Below are 16,201 nucleotides of genomic sequence, written 5' to 3' on the forward strand. Positions count from 1 at the left end.
TGTTTCAAATAAATTCAAATTCTTCGACTTACTTCTCATCACCTCCAACTCAGGTATATGTCTTGTTCTTACATTGAAAAAAAAAAAAAAAAAGCCTTAAGACTCAGTTTTTACTATCATATCCTAAAGCAAGTACTTCTTCCATATAATTCTCTCCATTGCAGTCAATCAATATTATCTGGAAACAGATTTGAAATTGTCCTCACAGGGATTTTATATGCATTCGTTGGACAATGGAAGAAGTGTCATTTCCTCATGCACCTCTTCCAGAATTAATGGGTTCTAAATGCAACAAGTTGCACAGGTTTACTACATAAATGTACATTTAAGTATCATATCCAAGAAAAGACCAGGCTGGCAAATAAAGCCAATTACATTGACAATTTCGTATTTTCCTCTGTCTGATAAAACAAGCGACGATATTGAGAACTAAGAAACTACACAAAAAGCAATATTCCAGTCTACGTAAAAATTAGGCTTAAAAGCATTATTAATACTTCCTTTCTCCAACATAATTTTAAATAAAATAAGTCCTATTTCTGAACTTTGGCAAAAAAAAAACATGGGCTTGCTCAAAGATTTAATGAGCTATGTAAGTTATATGTTGGGAATGAGGGGAAAGGCAAAAGATAGAATCATAGAATGGTTAGAGTTGGAAGGGACCTCAAAGATCATCTAGTTCCAACACCCCTGGATTATGCTATAAAGCACTGAATTTCTGCTCTGTATTTTTTCTTTAATTCTGTTAAGAAAAGAGAGGATTACTGAAAGTCTGGGAATTCATCAGTGTATTTCAATTTTGATTGTTCAGTAATGCAAACAATATTTTTATCATTACAACTGTAATTCAAAAAGTGGTTAAAAAGTTAATTCTATCGTAAATATCTGTAAAAAGTGAACTCTATTGCAAATAGCTGTATACTGCATGGTGCTAAGCTATGGTCTAAAGTTTCTCAAGTGAAGACCAGGCAGCACGCACATGAACTACATCCTCTGTGGATGGATGGTCAGTCGCTTACAGAGCAAGTTATCACATCTCCACGGAAGGCAGTGGCACACTACACTTCTACAAAGCCCAGCACTTCATTCCAAGATCTTTCATCATTCTTACTCAACAGGCAAGAGAGATAGACAACTGTTTACATACCAAAATTTTGAATAAATATTAGAACAAAGTACTAACCTTATTACAATACAGCTTCATAAGTAATACATCCTTTTTCATACCTCTGGCCACATCTTACAAAGGCAAGAGGAGAGTGGCTAGGAATTAATACTTCATGTAAGACTCATTTTGCCACTAGAAGGCTTGAAAGCTATAAACACCTCTGGTCTCATGTGATCCAAGGGAACACTGTTATACTGTTACAGCAACTAAGGGAATAAACATTTTGATACTGATACTTCAGGACTCAGACCAATCTCTAAGTATGAGACTATGACCAGAGGCAGTGTCAGGGCTATCAATTACACATACTCCACTGAAATATTTTTACAGTTTTCTCTGGCTGCTACCAGAACACAACACTAACTAGATATTATATATAATAATAAATGTCTGCAATCTGGATGTGCAAAAAACAAAATAAATACATAGAAGTCAAGCCTAATACATATTATTACCTTAACAAATTAGGTTAATTTCTTTCACATTTCAATAGCATTAAAATAAATCTAATCCAATGGCATATACAGAAATAGTCACTGAATTGCTTACCAAATATTTATATCACCACACTGCAAAGAACAAGAAAAGAGTATTGTCAGTTATTGCTTTAAAAAAAGGACAGAATCAACAAATTTCTATTATGTTACATTTTACACACTCTCCTGAAATTTAATCTCTAGGAAAAGTTACTGAAATTACACGAGCCTATCCCTCAGTGAATAGGATTTTCCCTTGATGCTGACTAGGATCTACCAGGGAGGACTGTTATTTAAACCCAATCAGCACCTTGTTGCTCTCTGCACTGCGCAGAAACGTTAAAATAGACACCAAAGATGTGTAAGTAGGATGACCAGAATGGCAGATGCTCCATTTGCATAAGGTATTTCAGTTTGGAGGGAAAACAATGAAAAATTCTTTTCTTCCAGTAATCAGCCAAGACAACATGAGTTGCTAAAATCCAACATTAAAAAAAGCACAGAACAAGAGGGTTGCAACTCAATAGCAACTATCTTAATACCTGTTTTCAAACAACACTTAAAGTATTTGACGTGGTTTAAATTAACAAACACAAAATAATAGTCAAAATGCTTGATATCCCAGCATGTATTCTTTCTACTGTTGCACTTAACTGATTTATAAGAAATTCAAAAGCAACCAAGAACCCTCACATGAAAAGCTTACCCCATACATGTCAGCTGTATTATACACCACTCTTCACATATTTATGTTTAAAGCGGACACCTGAACAGTAAACCTAACTCAGTGTATAAGCAATCGAGTGAAATAAGACGGAAAGGTAATACAGCAGTCTCTCCAGGCCGCCAATTTCAGCACGAAGAAGTCAGGTGTTGTCATCACTGCCTTTGCTCAGTCCTTCTCTTACCCTTTTCATTTTGAAGAAGCAAAACTATGACTTTCAAATTTACTGAACCTGAACAATTTGAGATGGAACAACAAATTTCTATTTTAGTTTTCCTATATTTGAGTCAAAAGGCGTATTACAGCTTATTTATAACTCCCTCTAAATCCTCTTCATTACTACTTCCAAAGAAAGCTTCTAAGTTCTAGAAGTTCTAGAACTAAGTTGCAGTTCTAGAACTAGAACTTCAAGAAACCACCTAGATTCAACTCTAGTCTCCAGAATTGCACACGACTACAAACAGATGTTGAGAGTAACCTCTAGAACATATTTCGTTTCCTCCTAGCCCTTTACAAGCCACAAAACACCATTCTCCTTTTTCTCTTTGTAGTAACTTAGGACATTTACTGCATGGGAACAAAAAGCTCAGAAAACCCTAAACTGACCACAGGAAATAGCCAGGCAAGACTGAGCGCTTCACCAATGCCCAAACTCCCAACAACAGAAAGGAAAGATTGATCAAAAAGCCTCGACGATCTTTGAAACCATACTACTTAAGAAAAAAAGGACTGTAACATGGATATTGTACTTTCTGCAATTTTCTCATCGTTCCTGTCATATGGTTAATTTCCATCATTAACATTTTATCATTATTTTATAGCTAATTCTAGGTGACCAACAGGAAAATCGATCAGGTTCAGGCACAATGTCAGCCTCTGCAGATTTCCAGAGGTGAGCCTGTGGGCTGCCCACACTGGAGAAGTACCCCTTGTTCTGGCTGCAACACACTGGTTAGGTAAAGTGTGGTGCAGTATGGAGTTAAACACCTTAGAGAAGTCTGAATACAGTCACATCTCTACAACTGTGAGACATGAAAAATAGGGACAGATCCTAAGCATTACGAAAATTAAAGACTCACACATTTTCTCTGCCAACTGTTTTTAGGGCTCACAACAAAAGCTATCCTGTATATTGATTTCAAAATGTCTTCTCCTTAGATATGGTTTAAAATCCCCTGCATTCACAAAGAAATTCCATGATTTAATTTTTTTAAAAAAATTATAGTTTACAGTGGGTTGTATTTCTTAAACCAATATATTTGTTAAATAAATGTTCCTCCTTTCCTGTTAAGTGTTTCACTTCACTTTTCTGAAAATTAAGAAGCAGTGGCTACTATCGCATATCTGGTAACTAAGCTATGAAGATCAACAAGTTACCTGAAGCCATAATTTAGAGCAGATTCAGAGAATAATATATTCCTTTTCACATGAACCAGCTTTGCTTTGATAATATGTATAGGAGATATGGTATTCTGAAAAAAATTCAGTCTCATCAGATCTTTCCACAGGCTTCCAACAATCTGCTTAATACATTCTAAGCTCTTTGGATTTAACCTCTGGAAAATCCAAATACATTTTAAAGTATGATTATTTCTTTTTTTATAACTACAATTACATAAATATCGAACTATTAGATTGTATTTTTATCTATCATACTAATTTCTAAACTATTTGCCAAGAGGGCTCTATAAAGTCATGCCATGAGGCCAAGATTTTTAAACCAGCAGTTTTATAGTCAGCAGCAATTTATAGTATTTTGTATTTCTTTAAAAAAAAAGAGCTATAGAAAAATAGGGACAGAAAGCAAAGGATGCATGTAATTAATTCAACTTCAGGTTTTGAACGTAACTAATAAATATTAAAAACGAAAACCAAAAAACCAAGGAAACCCTTACCACTCAACTCCAAATGAATAAGTATTTGGAAACGTCTAACCCTAGGCCAAACAATACAAGATGATGGATCTTCTGAAATTTCTTCCCTCAAAATGCATGCTATTTCAATTATCAATTCCGATTCAAACATGCAAGACAGCTGTTCACTGCCTTGCATAAAACAGCTTGTCGAGCTGTCATCAGTGTTTATAAAAGAACATTTACTCCAATCTTTCAAAACTTACGTTATAGACAGAAGTTCACAATAAAAAAGCTCAAGGCTACCAAAACAGGTGCCTTCAATCACTCAGCAGTTGTTACCCTACACTGTTTTACTGCTCAGACACCATCCATCCAAACTACCATTCCTTGCTACTCCTGCCTCCCAAACCTCAGCGCTGCGCCTCCACGTTTACACACCTTCTTTTGTGCCCTCAGCGTAAATGAGAACCAGAGCACACTCTGCCAACCCTCAAAAACCATCAACAGCAAACACAATAAAAAAGGTGCCAAGCCTTACCTTCCACATATGTATTTTAATAAACACGTGCATTATATTTCTGAATGTCAAAGCACCAGAAAAATGTCCATCAGCTAGCTGCTTGTATAATCACAAAGCTAGGAGAAAAGACAGCAAACCAGTATTATTCATTCAGAACTTTATAAAAAAAAACCCTCATACAATCAAAAACTGTATCCAGTAAAATCAAGAAATCTCTGTAGGCAAACTCTTGGAAAAAATGGAAAGAGAACGATAATTGTTATATATCCATAGTTGCCATTTTCGCACAAATGGTAGCTCACTTGCCAAAAGCGTAATAGCACAAAGAGCAGGCTATTACAAGAAATACAAGTTTATGGTGGGGATAAAGCTGACAGAGGGTCACAGTGGCAATGTACTCATTTCCTCTTACTTCCTCCAAATTTTTACAATTCCTTTTTAGATTCTATTTTAAAGAATGTCTCCTTTTGGTCAGTACAACTGGCAGAGACAGGTGAAGACAAGGCCAAGTGCAAAGTCCTGCACATGGGTCTGGGCAATCCCAAGCACAGGTACAGGCTGGGCAGAGAATGGATTGAGAGCAGCCCCGAGGAAAAGGACTTGGGAGTGCTGGTTGATGAGAAGCTCAACATGAGCCGGCAATGTGCACTGGCAGCCCAGAAAACCAACCGTGTCCTGGGCTGCATCCAAAGAAGCGTTGGCAGCAGGTCGAGGGAAGGGATTCTGCCCCTCTAGTATGGTGAGACCCCACCCAGAGCGCTGCTTCCAGCTCTGGAGCCCCCAACACGAGAAGGCCTGCTGGAGAGAGTCCAGAGGAGGGCCACGAAGATGATCCAAGGGCTGGAGCACCTCTCCTATGAAGACAGGCTGAGAGAGTTGGTGTTGTTCAGCCTGGAGAAGAGAACGCTCTGGAGAGACCTCCTAGCAGCCTTCCAGTACTTAAAGGGGGCCTACCAGAAAGCTGGAGAGGGACTTTTGACAAAGGCATGTAGCGATAGGAAAAGGGGCAATGGCTTTAAACTGAAAAAGGGTAGATTTAGGTTAGATCTAAGGAAGAAATTCTTCACTCTGAGGGTGGTGAGGCACTGGAACAGGTTGCTCAGAGAAGTTGTGGATGCTCATCCCTGGCCAGGCTGTATAAGGTTTTGAGCAACGTGATCGAGGGGAACGTATCCCTGCCATGGCAGGGGGAGTTGGAACTAAATGATCTTTAAGATCCCTTCCAACCCAAACCGTTCCATGATAAGACAAGAACAAGCTCAGCAGTAGCTGAAGATCCTCTTTTTCTTTCAAAGAACACATACCCTACAGTGTAGAAGCAGCTGCTGAATAAGGTTAATAAAGTTACCTAGCTGGCTGCTGCTGCTATCAGTGCTCCCAGAGAAATACTGGAGAAAAGTAGCTCCAAAGAAGCAAAGAAATGGAAGGAAAGAAATGCACATACAATTCATGAAAAGTTCTGATACAGGAACAAGGACTCATATTGTTTACTGACTTCAAAGCCAAGCTCGCTGAACTCTGGATACACATGTGAACAGACAATTACGCACTGTTGTCCCAGGCCTCACAATGGAGTTACACCAGTGGTTGCTGAGGCCAGGAATGAAGGCTCTAACCAAGGCTGAATCAGCCCCTCAGGATAAATTTCTTGGTAGCTGTTCAGAGGTAGAATGATGGACTAATTTTACAGACGAGAAAAAAAGTGGGCCTCTTCCTAAGTGAAAAAAATCCTCATGAAAGTAATCAAGTGTCTAGACTGTATTTTAAGACCTGATTTATTCAATACTTTTGTTCTGTTTTTTTTTCTGTAAGAAAGCCATTTGGATCACTAGACTGCACTTTTACAACTTCCACAGGAAAAAAGACTGCTCATGGCAAACTTAAATAAGACTTAAAATTATCTTAACAAGTACTTTGCCAAATATTGTAGCCCCAGGCATGGTCTTAGTGAGTAGGTGAAAATCAAAGGATCTGAAGCCCTGGGAGTTCAGAAGTGCATTTGTTTCAAACTACAAAATGGTTCCCTGCTCTCTAAATGAGTGGAAAGCAGGATTGATACTTGTAACTATCCAGTTACAACCCAAGAGTGTTAGCAGAATCTAGAGATCTTCATTACCCTCCCAGGCTCACAGGGATCTAATCAAGACCACAGTTGAAGAAGAAATTTAAAGTGTATGTATCAAAGGCAGAAAAATAACCAAGGTCTGTCCTACACTACAAAAGAAATGAGGTCCTTGAGCAAAATATGCAGAAAAAAAACCCTAACAGTTTGAGTCTTTAACAAAGCCTTGCATGATCATGTCTTTAGGCCAGAAGTCAAGATTCTGTGGCTGGTGAAAGTCTAAGGTCAGAACAGTCTTTGAAAATGTGATATTAAAACTGTAAATATTTATTCAACACACATGGAGACATTTAATCAGGTGAACATCAATTTAATATTTACTGTATCTTGAAGAGAATAAGGCTTCCTTTCCCTATGTCCTTTTAACAAAGAGCAAATAGTTGAGATCCAGTTAAGTTCAACTCTTGCTGGGATGCAACAGAGTGAAATATTTACATTTCACTGATACTGCTCTTAATGTTCTGGACAGCAAAAGGTAAATTACCAAATTCTTATATATTTTGCTGTATCTTAATGGAATTCATCCAGCTTATAAAGATTCCGTGTTTTTTCTCTGAGGAACACTACGGGATTACAAAGCAAAATAAAACTGAAGACCTTTTTCACATCCACCCCAGAAGAACAAAAAAGAGACAACTTTTCAGACGTATGTATGCCCACATGCAGATGCAAATATCACTGATTTAACTTTTTCTTCTGAAAAATAAGAATAGAGGTAAACCAAAAGCTTTCATCCCAATTTGTTGCAACAAAATTTACAAATATCAGACCATAAATGCAGTATCAGATAAACAAAAAAGAGAAAGTTTTAAAACATATCATAGTTGCAGAATCCTTCAAAACAGCAAACGACATGAAAGAAGGTTGCACTATTTTTACAACAAGTAAAATATTAGTGAGAGAGAAGAGGAAACACACACAAGTTTTCTCATTTTCTCAGCAGCCAGGAAAAAAGCTCTGCAGATGTTTCAGGTGCTTTGGCCAACGTGAAATGTGCAGCAGAATGTAAGAAAAATATCTTGCCAGGGGGTAGCTCACATGTCCTTTCACTATTCCTCATACATAACTGCTAGTATCACTACTTGCAGCAATCAAAGCCTTGGCTCCTCAAAGTGCATCCTTTTTTTCCACTCTCCTCAGCTATTCAGCATCGATCTCTACCTAGCATCACCATGAGGCATACTATCTAGCTTTTTTTAGCATCAGCTGGCATGCTTTCATGAAAAAACTGCCTCGGTGACTTAGAATATGCCATTTAAATAAAGTAGCCTAAAATAGAATATTTGATTTACACTTCCGTACTTCAGTGCACCCATACTCCGATGCTCCGTAATTAAAATGTGGGTTATTTCCAAGGGTCACATTTCTGAAATCGTAGTTGACTGAACTGTTTCCCACTGCCACTTAAAACAGACTTTCCAGAGTAACATCAAGACAAATGTGACCAGCAGACAATGAAGTGCAAATAGAGTACACAGGCAACAGCATTGCCATCAAGTGATCAGTGACTGTTATGTCCCTGCTGCTGACAAATTTCAGAAAAAACAGTTAACCCAAAAGTAGCAATGACCACTTTATGTAATGCTTATCATCTTATCTGGTTCTTGCAACCACTCCTGCATAGCAAAAGTTCTCTGTGACTCCACTTTATGATGAGTTACACAAGGACAACCATTTCCATTGTTAGCAACAGCTGAACCCCAGCCTAGCAATGCTGTGAAAGTTTTAATTGTGACTCTCACATCCTAGAAGACATTTTGATTAACAAGAGAGAAGGCACAGGAACTTACACCACTCTTTGGGCAAACTGTAATCACTACCTTAATCTTACAGCGCTTTATGTGCATCCTCATCTTGAAACACTTTAAGACGGAGCATATTCCACGTCTTCATGATGACACTTAGTTTACCATTCAATACCTTTGTACATGAAAAGATCAGCACCCAATCATACAGAGAAGAGGAATTAAGCTTTTTATACAAAACACGCTCTAACAAACACAGCATTTCTGAAAGGAATCAGAAGACACATGATTTTCCCATTCCTGGGCTTCGATGGAGAAGCTTTGCCTTATTATTCTTTCTCTTCTTCTAAATATACGATTGCCCTTTTCACAATTGCCTCTCCAATATCTTAATGTATCACGTGGCCTGACAAATACAAAAACCTGTAATTTTTCCAATACATTTCAGCTCAAAATTGAGCACTGGATGCTAACAACTATTGTTCACTGGATTCAACAATGTAAATTCTACAACTAGGCATGTTTTAGGGTATTTTTTTAAGCTATCAAACTGCCTTAAGTAAGTTTTAAACCTTCTAAATGGCTGTAGTTCAAAACTGCAAGTGCCAGACTCAGCAACTTACAAAGTACAAGTAATTTTCAACTATGTGACCGATGTGTGCATAGCTTATGCATGAGATATTTTTGGTTTGTTTTTAAATAAAGACCATGCAAAAAAAAAACCAGTAAGGGTAGCATCACAGACAGCAAGACTTAACAAAGATCATACACGAAGAGATGCATGCCTGTATGTACTAAAGATATTGAGAATCACAGAATGGTCTGTGTTGGAAGGGACCTTAAAGATCATCCAGTTCCAATCCCCCTGCCATGGGTAGGGACACCTTCCACTACACCAGATTGCCCAAGGCCTCATCCAACCTGGCCTGGAACACTTCCAGGGATGGGGCATCCACAACTTCTCTGGGCAACCTGTTCCAGTGCCTCACCACCCTCAGAGTGAAGAAATTTCAAATGAATGGAAATGCTATGTTTAATTGAAGTAGATCAGTGAATTACTATTGCAGATTTTAAAGAAGGAAGTATCACAGCTGCATTTGCCCTTTAAAAGTTAAATAAAAGTCCTTTCAAGATACCTGTTATTCATTTCTAAAAGATGTGGTTAACATGGCTAAAAAAAGTATCACTTCAGATGTCCAGTTTGTGTTGTGCTTCATACTAAATTGTGATCTCCATTTCCCCTAAAATAAATTCCAGTCCTATGACTATTTACATCTTAAAACTATTCACATTTATTCTGCAGAATCATATCAAAATAAATTTTAAAAGAATTAAACATATTTCAGAATTAAAGCATCCATCAGTCTCCTTTCACACTTGTCTGCCCACATTATTCACATCATAAAGTGAAAAATAATTTGGAAATACAAAGCTTGCCACTGCAAAAAAAGACAAGCACTGCAAGAAAACTCTGGGGAATAGAGCATCCAAAACCAACTTCAGGTACAGCACCTGAAACCAACACGAGGAACAGCTAGACTGGAAGCTGACACCAAGACTCTGAACTGACTATACAACAAATACTGAGTTTTAATTATAAATTACACAAGTCTGCAACTAAAACATTACCATATGAATACTGGAACTGTGATGGTAAGTGTGTTTGCCTCTAGCCCATTTCAATTCCCTTTTAACAAAATACATTTTATAGAATGTATAAAAAATTTGAAACATTTCAGTCATTTTCTTCTGTCAAGACCTGTTCTTGACTTTGATGTTGTGCTTTTCAGAGAAAACTCAGCACCTGAACTGAGACCTGGCAGAAAATGATTCTGCAATGGTTAGCCTCCATGACATCAACTGTGGCAAATGATAAACTGTGGTACAAAAACACTGCCAATTACCTCAATGGTATACCAAGTCAGTTGTATAGTATTCAATTTTTCCATTGCCAAGCAGTTTTAAGCAAATAGTAAAACATCAACCATTACAGGAAAATAATACTGATTATGTTTTATTTAGGAGTGTGATTATTTCTCATCTTTAAATTTATCTTTCCCAAGACTCTGAATGTTAATTTTATATATACGATTAGGTACAGCACTGACAATGCCACGTATGACCGCTAGACATTGAACAGCTTTCTGCAATAGCTGGCGTTATTTCCAGTAGTCAGAGTTCAAATAAACTTGAGAGATTTCTTTCTAATCCATGACAAACCTATGTTAATCACTTCAATCCTGACTGTCATATAGGATAGCTATAATACAAGATATTGCTCAGCTCACACACACATTTGGAGTAAGCTATACTGCCCAGATGGACAGCTGCCTTTATTTTAGCTTCACTGTAGAATCCAAACACAACTCCTTCCTTTAAAAAGAAAAACAAAAAAACCCAACACCAGAAGTACTCAACCTGCAGACTTAAGCGCTTAAATGTATTTGGAATCTTTCTAAAGCGTCATCTGGATTTCACCAGTAAGTTACATAAACTGTTGTAAAATTATTAACTAAATGCAAACTGTATAAGAGAGAGCATGGTAAAAGTTTTTATACAATTTAGTTTATCCCATCTGCTGCTAAATTTAATTTCCATCCATTTTAAGCCAAAAATCTCTAAAACAGAACTCTGACATCATTTATTGAGTATAACATGACCTTAAAAGATAATATAAACAAAGAAAAGGATTTTTAGACGTGAACTACAAATATTTTGTAAGTTAATCAAAAGCATTTAGGTACAGCACAAACTACAATCTAAGGACTCATACACTTCAGCTATTGCAAATATTTATTAATCGTTTCACAGTTCTAAAACGCAAAATGTGTATAGGTCAGTTAGATCAGACACAATGATGGAAAGTTAAGTTGAAGTCAAATTCTGCATTGGGTACAGAGGTGTTAATGTGGCTAGCAATGACACTCAGGATTCCCCAAATGTAGCAAGTCTTGCACAATTTACTTCCAGGATCTGGGGTTTAGTCATAGCATCTTTAAAACCGTCCTAGCAGTGTAGCCCAGCATTCAAATACAGAGGAATATGTGAAAACAAAAATCAAAGAGAAGGCACAAACCCGAGTTTATTCATAGATTCTGTCTATTTATACCACAGGAGATAAGTTGGTTACAACGTCATTGCCTGATCTTCTGAATTTTCTTTTCCGAGAACCCAAAGTTTACTGTTTTTCAAGAATTTAGAAGACTTAAGGCATATTCTAAAGCTCTCCTCTTCAGTAAGATTCTCACATTAAGTCTTCAGATTTAATTATTTTTACAGTACTTAGGTACATCTGGGTGCTCAGCAAGTCAGCCAGAAGCTGTTTTTCAATATGAAAAGTGAAGACTTTTATTTATATTAGTAGGTGTATAGGAGAAAAAGGTTCTAATCTACTTATGTTCTTCCGCTCTTGTGACTACTTTCTCTTCCCTGCTTAACAATATAGCACATAGCCAATCAAATAATAAAACAGGGAAAAAAATAGTTTCTAGTATTTATTTTTCTTCTAGTGGCCACAGTGTGATTTCTTCTACTTAAGAATTCAAATTGCATAAAATGCAACACCTAGAACGGCACATCGGTTACGGCTGTTTAACCACTCCTGAGTTACTAGAATGCACCTGCCAATTTTAAAAACCTATCTTATCGTGGCTTGTAAAAAGAACATGGTTGGCACATTGTTTCACTACAAATCAAATTAACATCTTAAAAACGCAAACCAACATTGTATTACTTAAAATCGTTACTACATCCCCGCTGGGGGTGGCAAGAGGGCAACACGGAGCACCAGTATGTGAGCAGTCTGTGTAAGTATACATTGTAACCAGAGCTGATGCTTTCTACGGCTAATATAAATAAAAATGTGTTTTTTTAAGACGCATGACTTCCTATAAAGAAGATATATAATATTTCCCGTGCTCTTACCCTAACTCCAAAATATAAATGATATGAACTCTCGCAATGAAGTGGAACAAAGCAGAGCTGCCACAATATCTTGCAATAAAATAAACATTACCTAGCGGCACAAAAGAGAAGCCAGGTGCCCTATCAATACCTGAGCCTGTAAGCGTGTGTTCGTAGGTGCCGTGGCCCACTCTCAAAACAGCGCTTTGGTGCAGGACCAGAGCTCTGTGCGGCACACCGGGAACGTCTGCTTCCATCCTGACCACTGCGAATACACTATTCTCAAAGACGGAGATGAGGCTCCGGGCCTTTATATTCCCATCCCCAGATGTGAAAAAGATACCTCCACGAGGTGTTACAGTGCGCGCTGGCGGGGTGCGGGAAGCGAGGAGGAGGGTGGCCGAAGGGGCGAGGGACGCGAGGAAGAGCACAGACCCCGCGCCCGGCGGTCCAGGACATCCCCCGGCCGCCCCGTGCAGCCGCCTCCGGCCGCTGCGCGAAGTTGGCCGGGCATCGCCCGCCCCGCCGCAGGAAAGAGGCCCCCTCCGCCCCGGCCTCCTCCCGCTCCCTCCCCTCAGCCCGCCGCCAGACCTATTCTTCTCCCTCCAGTCTCCCACAGCCTCAGGGCGGAAGGAGGAGCGGGGGGGTGCCGAGTTAGCCTCTCCCCCCCTCCCGTTTCCCAAGGACTGCGACAACGGCCCGCTCCCGCCCGACACGGAGCGGGAGGGGGGAGTCTCCGGGCCCCGCGGCTGCCTGCGGGAGCACTTCCGATCCTCACCGGCCCCCCCCCCCCCCCCCCCCGCTACGCCGAGTCCCCCCCCGGTTCCCGCTCCCTCCCCGAGCAAGGCGCACGCAGCGGGAGGGGGCAGGGAAGGCCCCGGGGCCCCGCCCGCTCCCCGACCCCAAGGGGAAGGAGCGGAGAGGGGGTTACACACCTCGCTGTTGAAGGCCTTCACGGCCTCCATGTCGCGGCGGAGGCGGGAGCCGGGCGGCTTCTCTCCGCTGATGGCGGCCGGGCCGGGCCGCGGCCGGGAGGGGGCTAGCCTCGGTCTGTGTGTGCGTGTGCGCCTCGCTCAGGGGCCGCCGGGCCTCCTCGCCATGGCGGCTGGCGCAGGGGGCGGGCGCGGAGGGACGCGGGCCCCGCTCGTTTCCGTCTCCTCCCGGCAGCGCGCGGCCTCCTCGCCCCGCTTCCCGCCCGGCGGCGCCGCCGTCCCCTCCCCCCGCTCGGCTCCGCTCGGCCGCGCCGACAGGAGATGGAGGAACAAGGCGCAGCGGCTGCGGCGCGGGCGCCAATATGGCCGACGCACGGCGGCTCCTCGCAGCGCAGCTCCGAGAGGAGCCGCGAGCGGCGCAGGCGGCTACAGCGCCGCCTGCCGGGCAGCGCCCGCCCGCCGGGCCGGGCCGGGCCGCGCCACAACAGAGGCGCTGCCGGGATGGCGGCCCGCCCTGCCCCGCCCCTCCTCTCCTCCTCCTCCTCCTGTTCTTCCTCCTCCTCCGTGCCCGCCCCGGCGCGACGCTCCCGGCCCGGCCCTGCGACCAGGCATAAAGTGAAGGGTCACGGAAACAGCGTTTTAAACGCCGCCGTGTTTCGCCACCGGGGGCAAATCCGGCAGCTGTCGGGACACCGTTTCCGCTGTTTCCAGGTGAAGGTGGGATCGCTCCGAGCGAGGCGGCCGTTTGGCTCCTCACTCCTGACCCGCGGAGCCTCCCCTCCCAGCAGGGCCCGGCGGGGAAACCGGGAACAGCGTGCGAGCTTGAAGAAAAACAACAGGGAAAAGAATCAGCGGGACACGGAAGGGCAAAAAAAGTCGTAATTAAAAAACAAAACCAGAACAAACCACAAGCGATCAGCAAGGAATATTATTTATCAAGAGGAAAGGGGAAAACCAACAAAAATCACAGTGCAAATCACAAGTCCCAGTGCACTTACGACATGGATATCGCAACTTGACAATCTGACCCTAAAAAGTCTCCAAATCCATCACTAGGCATTAAGGCAGTACTGTTTCATTACCCAGCGCGTATTCCCGGGTTAAGTTCCTGACAGGGAGCGCTTCCCTGCAAGCAGCAGTGCTACCTGTGTCCCGTGCCACCCTGGCAGCCCAGCACAGCACCTGCCTCTGCCTGAAGCACGAACACCTCCGTTGAGAAATCCCAGCAGCAACAGCTGTATCAAACAGGAGAGCCTCCTTTCTTCCAGGCATAGATTTTTTGATCCCTCGAACACAAAGGCTCCATGTGACTTACCTTCATCAGGGAGAGCCTCAAGGAGCTCAGAAGCATTGAGGATGAAACCTTAGATTTGTCTTTAGCTGCTGTTTTTCCAGACCTCAGTCAGGTTCATGGGACTCTACCACACTCAGAGTCTTTAGACTCTGCCCTCTTTAGAGGGCACATTTCCATTAGATATAAGGAAGAAATTTTTCACTCTGAGGGTGGTGAAGCACTGGAACAGGTTGCCCAGAGAAGTTGTGGCTGCCCCATCCCTGGAAGTGTTCAAGGCCAGGTTGGATGAGGCTTTGAGCAACCTGGTGTAGTGGAAGGTGTCCCTGCCCATGGCAGGGGGGTTGGAACTAGATGATCTTTGAGGTCCCTTCCTACTATAACCATTCTATGATTCTGTGATTTTCCAGCCAAAACTCTAGGCCTCGCTCTGGATAGACCGAACCCTCCTGCCCTCACAGCGCCCCTTGGACCGGAGCCGCAAGGGCTCTGCATGGACAGTGAAAGCTCCTGCTCCAGGCCAGAACCAGGGACTCCCAAACGGAAGCGTACTTTACTCAACAAACAAGGTAACTTAGAAATTAAGATAAGCCCAGCATTTGAGGCAGACCTGGAATCCTACAGCTCAGTTCTTACAAAAACACAAGAGAGATTATTAAGTCTTGTTAGAAACAGAATTGGAAGTTTTTCCCCCAACAGGCTTACTTAAAGAAAAAGCCAATCTCTAGCAATCGCTGTTGTTGCAGTATCAGGCCACCAAGAGGGTCAGGAGGCTAGAGCAAATGCCCTGTTAGAAAAGGATTAGAGGACTGGATCTGTTCAGACTGAAAAAAAGATGGCCGTGTGGAAGGGAAGGGCACCCATTAGCAGCCAATACCTGCAAAGTAAAATGGCTGAATGAGGCTTCTTAACATTTTCAATCATTCTGAAACAATTGAATAAAGCTCTTAAACAGAAGTACTAGCAGGAGGACAAGAGGCAGTGGTCTTAAATTAAATCAGGAAAGGCTCTGACACAACTGAAGAAAAACCTTTTCCATCGTCAAGATGGCCAAGCGGTGGAGCAGGTTCCCTAGAAAAACTGTGCAATCTCCCTCCCTTTCCAAGGTCCGATGGGATAGAGACCTTAGTAACCCGCTCAGAGCTCACAGCTGACCCTGCTTTGAGCCAGAGGTTAAACTTGAGAGCTCCCGAGCTCCCTCCCAAGCCAGATAACACTGTTACTGTATGAACTGTGTAGCTCAGTGCAACCTTGTGGCAGTCTTCAGCCAGAACCAGCCCCCTTTCCTGGATGTTTTAAGAGAAGTGCACTATGCTTACCAGGAGGGACAAGGCCTCTGTTCCTCTTTTGTTCTTTCTTTTCCTGTGATAATTAAGAGTAAATAAAATGTGAAAAGACAACTCTGCTCAAATTATTGTGGAGGCTTCACATGGGATTCATTTTGTTACAAGAGAAACTGGTAAA

At 41.9% G+C, this 16,201-nt stretch overlaps 1 protein-coding gene across 1 annotated transcript in view; it reads right to left on the bottom strand.

The window, feature by feature from the left end:
* The window catches only part of SCAF8 (SR-related CTD associated factor 8), a 64,389-nt gene extending 50,859 nt beyond the window's left edge, over nucleotides 1-13,530 (bottom strand). Inside the window, 1 exon segment of the mRNA XM_086631471.1 lies at nucleotides 13,450-13,530. Coding sequence (XP_086487597.1) covers nucleotides 13,450-13,479 — 30 coding nt within the window. The 5' untranslated portion in view covers nucleotides 13,480-13,530.
* Nucleotides 13,531-16,201: the final 2,671 nt, after the last annotated feature.

Source organism: Tauraco erythrolophus, chromosome 2, assembly GCF_009769465.1.
Source record: "Tauraco erythrolophus isolate bTauEry1 chromosome 2, bTauEry1.pri, whole genome shotgun sequence".
Taxonomy (NCBI): domain Eukaryota; kingdom Metazoa; phylum Chordata; class Aves; order Musophagiformes; family Musophagidae; genus Tauraco; species Tauraco erythrolophus.